The sequence below is a fragment of the Chelonia mydas genome, chromosome 6 (assembly GCF_015237465.2).
Source record: "Chelonia mydas isolate rCheMyd1 chromosome 6, rCheMyd1.pri.v2, whole genome shotgun sequence".
Taxonomy (NCBI): Eukaryota; Metazoa; Chordata; order Testudines; family Cheloniidae; genus Chelonia; species Chelonia mydas.
In genome coordinates, this window is record NC_051246.2 from 92,825,846 (window position 1) to 92,837,185 (window position 11,340).

General features: G+C 41.2%; 1 protein-coding gene across 4 annotated transcripts in view; it reads right to left on the reverse strand.

Annotated features, from left to right (window-relative positions):
* Positions 1 to 11,340, reverse strand: part of POMT2 (protein O-mannosyltransferase 2) — a 51,003-nt gene that overhangs the window by 38,772 nt on the left and 891 nt on the right. For 3 of the 4 annotated variants that reach the window (XM_037900743.2, XM_043548542.1, XM_043548544.1), the window contains exons 2-6: positions 9,056 to 9,140; positions 7,654 to 7,758; positions 6,850 to 6,958; positions 5,724 to 5,832; positions 658 to 817 (exon numbers count right to left, since the gene is read on the reverse strand). In XM_037900743.2, the coding sequence (XP_037756671.2) occupies positions 658 to 817; positions 5,724 to 5,832; positions 6,850 to 6,958; positions 7,654 to 7,758; positions 9,056 to 9,140 (568 nt within the window). Of the gene's footprint in view, positions 1 to 657; positions 818 to 5,723; positions 5,833 to 6,849; positions 6,959 to 7,653; positions 7,759 to 9,055; positions 9,141 to 9,543; positions 9,622 to 11,340 lie in introns of those variants that run through there. The other variant, XM_043548543.1, reaches the window with a different exon arrangement.

Below are 11,340 nucleotides of genomic sequence, written 5' to 3' on the forward strand. Positions count from 1 at the left end.
TGCAAATTAAGACAGCATCAACTTCCTCCATCGCATGCATATTAGGTGCAGCAAATGAGGAACATCTAGTGCAGGCGTAGCCAATAGGCAGACCAGGGGCCAAATCTGGACCGCCAGATGCTTTTGAACGGAACTTGACATCTTTTTTTTAAACTTATCATTATTGTTATTATTTTTTATTATTATTTTCTCTGGAGTCTGGACCTTGACCATACTTTGACCAAGAAATATGAACCTTAACAAAAAATAATTGACTACCCCAATCTAGCAGGAAGCACTTCTCTTTAGAAGGCCACACTGTAGAATTCCAGATGATAGCTAACTATGGTCTATTGTCTCGCCATCCTTGATATGCATTTAATCTACAATGAAACCTAATGCACACAACCCAAAAGGCAAGAGATCTCTCCAATGAACAATGGCGACCCCTTCAGTGTGCTTTGGGTGCATTATATCCTGCTGACATGTTTTTCTAAAAAACACAGGAGACGACAGGTTTTTCATTATACCTCTCAATTCCAGTCACCATCTGGCTCCAATATCTATCAGCTGTCTTCTGCAGACAAACTGATAGTAAGCTGTTTTCATGGATATCAAAAGCAGGGAAGTTAACAAGGGGGAAAACACTAAATATAAAGAAAAATTCTGGACACTCACCAGTGACAGGCTGAGGTCCCCCAGCAACTCCCAAAGATCATAAACTGTGTTCAGTCCAACCAAGAGGACAACAAAGAGGCCAACAAACTTCACCCCTATCGCTCCAGCAAGGTTGACCCCAGTCAGACTCAGCCAGAACCACCAGGGGGCAGAAAACGGCCTACACAACAGACAGAGCAGTTTAACGATGGCTACAAGCGCAAGCAGCACCAATTGAAACAAACAGGAAATCATCTGCTCAGAGCAGGCGCTGGGCAACTGCAAAACCTGTTAACACTGCTTCCTGTTCTATTTCTCAGGGGTCTTTCACTGGAAGTGGGGAAATAAAATTGACATATTTTTCATTAATTTTGGAAAGGTGCAAGAGCGCCCTTGTTTTGATGTTTGTAAAGGGCCTCTATTGAAACCTGGCCAACCCTATATCTCTTCAGGAGGGCTTCAGGAGGGGAATAGAACCACAGCCTACAAGCTGACCTAATGGGTTTGGAGACAGTCCATATACAAGAAGCCAGGATCTGAGAGGAGTGCTACAACTCTTGCTCCATGTCATGGCAAGGATGGAAGAGTCAAAGGGCTGTGACATGGGAGGGGAACAGATATTGGCTATGCTCCTCCTTGTGTCTTCCATAGGGCTATATCAGAAAACTACTGGTGTAGACTATCTTCCTATCCACAGCACAAGTGGTAACTACAGCAAAAGAAATAAGACTAAAACCAAACAATAGGGAAAAGATGAGTGGAGGTGAGTGGAAGTCTATTAGCCCCTCTCCCACTGACTCACTACATCTGGGTATCCACATTTTGCTCAATCAAAAGTCACATCAGCACTAGCCAGAAGCCAGAGGGCCACTCCTAATTTATATTAAATGGAGCTGTTTGCTGCTGCCCCAATCTTGAACAAAGAGACAACCAATGAAAACTACAGATCATAGCACAGAATACTGCATCTTGAGCTGATCAGATGGAGCACAGTACACTAGGAGTTTGTAGTTTACAGGTTACATGCTCCGTGTTGTAAATGAGGATGGCTGCAGGCAGCATTGCATGACTTTAGATGGGCCACACTAGCCATGTCTGCTGTAATCAGTCACACTGAGACTTGCACAGTCAATTCTACAGCACATTTCACACAATGTTACAGACCACAAATGGGTAAAGCTTACTTAGTTATCACATCATCGGATTTTGGTTCCATTGTGGGGAAGATGCCCTATGTGGCTCCACCTTACATAAACTCTTCAGGATCCCCAAACGCTCTGTAAGCAGGATCATGCTTCTTGGACATGCATAGAGTAACTAGCCTGGAGCACATTCCTGCTTCATTCAGAAATCTCATGTAAACACTTTCAAAATGATAGGATACCAACCCTTGAAGCCCAACAAATTACACTATTTTATAAATATTCATGGGCTCATCGTTATGAAAAAGTAGCGCTCCCCTGGCCTGGAAACAAAGGAATTGGGCCCTAGAAATTGGGGCAAGAGGACATATAAAAGTCTTACCATTAAGGGCAAAGCGGATGGTAAAATGGTACTATTCTACTGCTCTGACCACATCATGCCCTCCACTGGCTTCCTTTGTTGTCACAGGAAGTTCAAGTTTCTTGTCTTTACCTTCAAGGCTCTTGCATAGTTCCATACCATTAATATCTCGGTGAATGCTTCCTCTCACACTAGCTTTCATACCCTATTCTCTACTCAATCCTCTCTCCCAAGTACTTCCTATGTCTCTCCCAGCCCTAACCCCTTTCCACACAGCCATGCGAAGAAGAGGATCGTGTTGCCAGGAGGGCTTCATCTCCCTCAATCGTGGACTGCTGTTCTGAGAAGAACTGCTGAGAAGAAATTCGGTCCACCTGTCAAGGAAGGGGAAGAGTATCTTTGGATACAGACTGGCAAATCTAGTGAGGTGGGCTTTAAACTAGGTTCAACAGGGACAGGATATAAAAGTCTACAAGTAAGTCCAGAATATAGAGACCTGGGAGAAGGGTCAGAATCTGGAAGAAACATGGGAAGTCATAGCAGGGACAAAGGAGAGAAAAGAGGGACAAAATAGAGGGGAAATATAATGAACATCTTAGATGTCTGTATACTAATGCAAGGTATGGAGAATGAACAGGAAAACCTAGAAGTACTAAGGAATAATCAATTACAACAGAATTGGCATCACAGAGACTTGGTAGGAAAATTCATATGACTGGAATAATAGTATAGAAGGGTACTGCTTGCTCAGGATAGGCAGGGGGAAAAGGGAGATGTTGCCTTGTATATCAAAGATGTATACACATGCACTGAGCTTGAGATAGAAGTGGGATGCAGACCTGTTGGAAGTCTCTGAATAAGGATAAAAGGGTAAAAAACAACAGTGATGTCATGGTAGGGGGTCTACTATAGACCACCTCTCCAGTAAGAAGAGATGGATGAGGCTTGTTTTAAACAACTAACAAAATCATCCAAAGCATAGGACTTGGTGGTGATGTGAGACTTCAATTATACAGAAATCTGCTGGGAAAATAATACAGTAGGACACAGATTATCCAACAAGTTCTTGAAATGCATTGGAGACAACTTTTTATTACATAAGGTGGAGAAAGCAACTAGGAAAGAGGCTGCTCTAGATTTGATTCTGACAAACAGAGAATCTGAGAAGGTAGAAGGCAGCTTGTATGAAAGTGATCATGAAATGACAGAGTTCGTGATTCTAAGGAATGGTAGGAGGGGAAATAGCAGAATAAAGACAATGGACTTCAAGAAGGCAGATTTAAGCAAACTGAGATAGTTACATACTATAGGAAGCAAGTCTAAGGGGAAAAAAGATTTCAGTAGAGTTGGCAGTCTTTTAAAGAGACACTATTAAGGGCACAAGAGCAAACTATCCCAATGTGTAGGAAAAATGGGAAATATGATAAGAGACCACCTTGCCTTACCCAGGAGATCTTCAACAACCTAAAACTCAAAAAAGAATCATACAAAAAGTGGAAACTAGGTCAGATTACAAAAGATGAATAAAAAAAAACAACACAAGAATGCAGGGACAAAATTAGAAAGGCCAAGGCACAAAATGAGGTTAAACTAGCTAGGGAGAGAAAGGGCAGCAAGAAAACATTTTACAAATACATTAGAAGCAAGAGGAAAACCAAGGACAGCATAAGCCCTTTACTCAATGAGGAGGGAAAGACTAATAGAAAACACAGCTATGGCTGAAGTGTTAAATGCCCTTTTTGTTTCAGTTTTCATCAGTTTAGCAGTGATCAGATGACTAACACAGTGAACATCAGGGTAAACAGGGTAGGATCTGAGGCTAATATAGGGAAAGAACAAGTTAAGAATTACTTAGACAAGTTAGATGTCTTCAAGTTGTCAGGGCATGGTGAAATGCATCCTAGAATGCTTAAAGAATGGGCTGAAGAGATCTGTCAGCCTTTGGCAATTATCTTTGAGAACACGTGAAGGATGGGAGAGATCCCAGAGGACTGGAAAAGGGCAAATATAGTACCTATTTATAAAAAGGGAAATAAGGATAACCTAGGGATTTATAGACCAGTCATCTTAACTTCAGTACTGGAAAGATAATGGAACACATAATCAATCAGTTTGTAAGCACTTAGAAGGTAAGGCAATAATTAACAGTCAGCATGGATCTGCTGAGAACAAATCCTGACAAATCACCTAACATCCTTCTTCAACAGGATAACAAACATTGTGGATGGGGGGGATGTAGTACTTGCAATATATCTTGACTTTAGTAAGTTTTCTGATACTGTCTCACATGACCTTCTCATAAGCAAACTAGGAAAATATAGCCTAGACCATTCTACTATAAGATGGATGAACAACTGGTTGGAAAACCATATCCAGAGTAGTTATCAAATGGGTAACAGTCAAGCTCACTGGGAATATCAAGTGGGGATCCGCAGGGATCGGTCCTGGATCTGGTTCGATTCAATAACTTCATAAATGATTTGGATAATGGCATAGAGAGCACACTGATAAAATCTGACAATGATACTCAGCCGGGAGAGGTTGCAAGTGCTTTGAAGGAAAGGATTAGAATTCAAAATGATTTTGACAAATTGGAGAAATGTTCTGAAAGAAATAGGATGAAATTCAGGAAGGCCAAATGCAAAGTATTACACGCAGGAAGTAATAACTGCACAAATACAAAATGGGAAATGACTGCCTAGGAAGCAGTACTGCAAAAAACATTCTGGGTGGGGTATAGTGGATCACAAACTAAATATGAGTCAACAATGCAATACTGTTGTAAAAAAAGCGAACATCATTCTTGGATGTATTAGCAGGAGTGTGGTAAGCAAGACACTAGAAGTAATTCTTCCATTCTATGCAGCACTCACAAGGCCCTCATCTGGGCACAACACTTCAGGAAAGATGTGGACAAACCGGAAAAAGTCCAGAGGAGAGCAATAAAAACAATAAAAGATTTAGAAAACATGACCCATGAGGAAAGATTAAAAAAATTTGGTTTGTTTAGCCTGGAGAAGAGAAGACGGGGGGACATGATAACAATCTTCAAGTACATAAAGAATGTCATAAGGAGGGTGATAAAGTATTCTCCTTATTCACCAAGAACAGGACAAAAAGTAATGGACAAAAAGTATAGTTTAAATAGCAGCAAGGGAGATTTAGGTTGGACTTCAGGAAAAAATTCTTAATTGTAAAGGTAGTTAAGCACTGGAACAAATTGCCTAGGGAGGTTATAGATTCTCCATCATTGGAGGTGTGTAAGAACAGGTTAGACAAACACCTGTCAGGGATGGTCAATATTACTTAGTCCTGTATCAGTGAAGGCGATTGGACTAGATGACCTATCAAGGTCCCTCCCCATCCTACACATCTATGACTCTCAGAAAGCCCCCATGTTCACAATAGTCTCTTCCTGCTTCTTCCAGGAGTCAAATGCCCTCCCTCTTCTCCTTCCATCCCCCCCAAACCTTCTAGAGTAGCCTCCTCTTAGTTACCACCCAGTCCCACTATCATATTGTCTCCCTGTACATGCATGAAGGCTCATATACCTATGGCATAATAAAAAGTTATCACCATCTTACCTATCTGCACAGGAGTTATACTTGACCATACTCAGCACAGCTCCCATAAGAAAGAACATCAGAATGGGATCAAGCAGGATGTACTGGGACAGAGTAATGCAGCCTGTATCTGGAAAATAAGACACACTATACTAAGAGCTGTCTCAGTTTCAAAGCAATCCTACAGCAGTGTCTGTAGTAAGCCAGTTTCCTCACATCTTAGTCAAGAGACAGCATGGGCAACGTTGGGACTAGAAACAGGTCAGCATGTCTCAACTCTTACCGTAGTAAGAAACTTTGAAATGTTATTTTCAGATGGCACAACAGCACAGCTCTGAATTGCCATGCAGCAAACACAGATTACGTTCTCAGTTCCTCATTCTTTGAACAAATGGGAGCTGGGAATGACACAGTAAGCAGTCATTTTCTCACTAAGTCAGCAGTGAACTCATGCACCAGCATGGTGCCAGGAGATGCTGTGGCATTGAAAAGGCTATTTTTCAGATTATACAAAAAAAAAAAAAAAAAAAAGAAAGAAAAGAAAAGAAAAAGCAGCAGCTTTGACTAGGGGACATTAAAAACCCTGTGATGCTTTTTGAGAGTCTGTGTGTTTAATGGCCCATCCCTAACTCAAGTAATTCTATTCTGCCTATCTAAACCCTTCTCTATAATTTTCAATTACACACAGAACCTTTATCAATTTACTACCCTGAAGTCTTATTTAGCATTGCTGTGCACTATTAAACAGCTGCTATATCCCATACCAGAGGTGGCTGTATTTCAGTAGTGGGCAAAATTATCTCTATCTACACATCTTTCATGCGGTTTTTAAAATTCTTGCATTTACATGTATTTTAATAGCATAGCAATGAGTACCACAAAAATACCTATAAACTAAATCAGATTATAAAATGCTTTGGGAGCCTTATGAATAAAAAGCACTATACAGACTGCAATTATTCAGCTCTCAGAAGGGAGGCAGTGTCTATCCTTTCTCATCAGTGACTTCTTCTTTGGCAGGTAATGAGACCAGAGAGAAAAATCTCTGCACAGTTAATCTGCCCTGAGGCTGGCCTCCATTACTGACCCTCCTTCATCCACATGCCAAACAGATAAGATTTCCCATGAGGATGCTAGAAATGCTTACCAAAAATCAGGATGGAGGCTGCAAGTAATGCTGCAGACAGTGACTTGGACAGCTCCAGCACTGTGAGGTAGGAGAAGGGAACTAGGCACGAGCCTAGAAATGCACAGAACTGCAGGAAAAGAATGGAAACAGAGGAGTATGACAATCTCTTCACAAGATGAATGTGTATACAGATCCCACATACCCTCCTTCCTTCCATCCTCAAACACATTCTAACAATGGATGCTCCTGCAAGTAACTACAACTGGCTGGTGGTGCCCAAGTCTGTCTCACTGAGGATCCTCAGGCAGAGGCCAAACTAATGAAAACTTAGTTTGAAGAATTTCAGTTGTTTATGCAGCATGTCTACACATGTATGTAACAAGGATTTGTTTCTTTTTTCTTTCCAGACCATATAATTGTCAAATTGGACCACATAATTGTTTTTTTCCAGACCATATAAGTCATTTCCAGAAACATCTTTCAATTAGCTTCATCAAACCGCCTTAACATCACCTTAACATCCAACAGGTTATTTCAGAGGCCTGCTTGCCATAAAAGACAGAGCCACACAAAGAAGAATGTTAGTGTCTGCTCCAGTTTCAAAAATCCCAGTACCAGCTCATCTGGGTGGATGAGGTAGGGATGAAAGAATTTAGTATATGTCATAAAAATCCAGCCTCTTCAAAATCTGAAGGGAAGTAACAGCCTATACTGAAGGAGCCAAGGAGAGGAAGGGAAACACCCATCTTCTCCAGAGGATAGTTCTGCTTTCCTTCATTGATTTGTGAGTGGATGGTTAAGCACTGGCTTGTGCATTCTTACCCCTCTCATTCCTATGTAGTTATGATGCTCATATCTGTCCCCTGGCTTTTGGAAAGGAAATGTGCCATCATATCCACTCAGGTACCCAGCAAGTCCTATCAGCATCTGGGGAGGAAAAGGGGCAAACTGGTCAGGGAAACAATCTCACAGTCAGTGGAATCCACTCCAGCTGCAGGAAAGATGCTCACAGCATCCCACATCCAACCATCAAAAATATCCAGTTACTACTGAGACACTTTGTCAAACATGAAAAAGGAGTTTGCGTACAAGGTTCATACTGCAACTATACAAACAGATCTGCTGGATTTGTAAAATTCACTCACCTCCTTACCACTGGCAAGTGGGAAACTCTCCCAGGTGAGTATGGGGACATAAGCCAACAAATTTCTAAGATTTAATTTAAAAAAAAAAAGTGTAGTACTTATGGCAGCAGAGAAAACCCTCCAAATAGGACCCAAATGTAGCCACAGAAGCAAAATTTTCCTGAACTTGCAGACAACTCCAGGGACTTTGTTGCTGCTGGTAGCTTTATCAAGTTGCAATAGAGTGAAATTAACAAGATGCTGGTCCCTTTCACTGAAGCTATTCAGCAGCCTGCAGGAAAAAAGTGAAACTGACAAGAATCGCATTTTCAGAAAGGACCCAAATGTTGGTAGAGCTGCATCTTATCTGGCTATAGTCCATCCCGATTATGTGCATTGCTGTCATGGGCACCACTGAGGACTCCCTGAAATGTGTTATTGCCTTTAATAAAGTGTTTGACTACAGTGCAGTAACAAACCTATTCTCTTATACCAGATACCCACACAGTTGCAATCCTCCTCAACCAACACAAAAGTTTCTTCTTAAGGGACATTTTATAAACAAGGTGATAGACTTGGATATGTTCAACTGGTTTAGAGATCTGATTGCCTCAGAATCTGCTGTTTTCAAATGTTATTTTGAGAAAACAGTATTGTTCACTGGTTTACAGAACACTTAGTTCACATTCCTGCTAGCATGAACTGCTTAGCCCCCTGGATCTATAACTTCCCACAAAGAGGCCCCTTCATTTCCCCTAGAAGAACTTATGCATGTTTTATGATCAACCATTCTCTCCTTTTCAGCCAGACCTTTTCAACATTCAGCATTAATCACACTCTTTACTTTCCCATATTTTGAGTATTTTCCATGGAAAAGAAAAGACAGAGTGCGGCCTCAAAAGGGGGCCACATGTCATAGCCTCCCAGCTCATTGACAAATAGATGACAACAGTAGCGAGGAAGGGGCATCCAGAAAACTCTGGTGCTCATCCCACACTTTGACCAGAAGAATGGACTAGGCTTTAGTTGGACTATTCCAATGACCAGGGGGATTCCACTGGCTCCTAAAATGTACGTAAGAACTGATGAGAGCTGTTCACCTTCCCCAGAGGTGGGTGGACGTCAAAGAAGAAGGTCCGGTTAATGTAGTAACTTCCCATCTTCCCAAAATGAGTTTCATCCCAACTAAAAAAAGAAAAGATAGATGTACTCAGGAGCTGGAAATAATCAAACATCCATAGAGGTCTATTTTGCTAATGACTAGCTTTTGCCACTTTTAGACTGGACAAGTGCATAATATTCTACGTGGGGTTACATGTTAAATCCATTAGGAAGCTGGAGCTAATGGAAAATGGGTTAGCCTCCTTATTCATCAGGATATCTCTCCATGAATAAACCAGTGCTCCAGAACCTACACTGGCTGCCTTTTGGCTGCCAAGTCCAATTTAAAGGTGTTAGTTTTGTCCCCTAAGCCCTAATGGCCTGGGAGCTGCTTACCTAAGATACACCTCTCTCCCTGTACCATACTGAGGGTTAAATTGGAGCCTGCTCAGTATATAATAGAGAACATTTTTGGCAGGGCACTCACCACATAGACTCTTGACATTGAAATTCTACCCCATCCCCCTTCTGAAATAGTCCAAATCAGTTGCCCTTCCTGGCATACTAAAAAAAATAAAATAAAAAAATATATATACTCATAAAACTGGGTGACTGGGCAACAAAACGGCAGATGAAATTCAATGTTGATAAATGCAAAGTAATGCACATTTGAAAACATAATTCCCACTATACAAATAAAATGATGGGGTCAAAATTAGCTGTTACCATTCAAGAAAGAGATCTTGGAGTCGTGGATAGTTCTCTGAAAAAATCCACTCACTGTGCAGTGGCAGTCAAAAAAGCAAACAGAATGTTGGGAATCAGTAAGAAAGGGATAATAAGACAGAAACTATCATATTGTCTCTATATAAATCCATGGTATGCTCACATCTTGAATACTGTGTGCAGATGTGGTCGCCCCATCTCAAAAAAGATATATTAGAATTGGAAAAGGGCAACAAAAAAAGGGGAGGGGTGGCGCAACAAAAATTATAAGGGGTATGGAACTGCTTCCATATGAGGAGAGATTAATAAGACTGGGACTTTTCAGCTTGGAGAAGAGATGACTAAAGGGGGATATGACAGAGGTCTATAAAATCATGATGGGTGTGGAGAAAGTAAATAAGGAAGTGTTATTTATTCCTTCTCATAACACATGATCTAGGGGTCAGCAAATGAAATTAATAGACAGCAGGTTTAAAACAAACAAAAAAGGAAGTATTTTTCACACAACGCACAGTTGACCTGTGGAACTCCTTGCGAGAGGATGTTGTGAAAGCCAAGACTATAACGGTTCAAAAAAGAACTAAATAAATTCATGGAGGATAGGTCCATCAATGGCTATTGCCAGGATGGGCAGAGATGGCCCTAGTTTGTTTTCCAGAAGCTGGGAATAGGCGACAAGAGATGGATCACTTGATGATTACCTGTTCTGTTCATTCCCTCTGGGGCACGTCGCATTGGCCATTGTTGGAAAACAGGATACTGGGCTAGCTGAACCTATGACAATTCTTATGTAAAGCCTGTAAGAGCAGGCATATGGGGAGGGATGAGGTGACTGGGAACAGTAATTTTGAAGGGAAATGGGAAGGGTGAGAAATTTTGATTTATAATATATTTGTTGACTAGTGATTAGCATATGCATGAAAATGTGCTGCCTCAGTTTCTCCATCTGTAAAATGGGGATAATGATCCCCATTTGTAATGTGCTTTAAGATCTACTGATTAAAAGCACTATATAAGAGCTAGGTATTATAAATTTTAGTTTTTATTAATAGGAAAAGTATCTAGAGTCCAAGAGAGTTATTCTTTTATGTTTTTGTCTTTACATCAAAATAATAAACTATCTAAACAGTTAATCACCAGGAACATGGCCTAGCTTCATGTTCATACAGCACTTTGGCCTTGTCTACACTAGCGCAATTTACCGTGTTATGTAATATTTATTCCCCGTCGACTGAAGTGCACTTGGCATCCACACTCACAAGTGCTTCAGTCAGTCTCCACAGGGACTAAACAGAATGATGGAGAATGGCTCTTTCCAGACAATTATTCCAGAGCCAGTGTGGACAGGAGAGCCTTCAAAAGCCTCCCACTATAGGAGATGGTAGGAGCCTCCTTTCCCAGCTCCTCACTACAGCTGCCTCATTCACCAAGCTTACTATAATTTGCTGGCTAAATTTCCTCTCTGCCACGCCCCCCTTGTCTTGACCCCTTCAGCTATACCCCCCACACCAGCATCCCCAGGGCCGGATTTCCAATTAGGCACAGAAGACACGTGCCT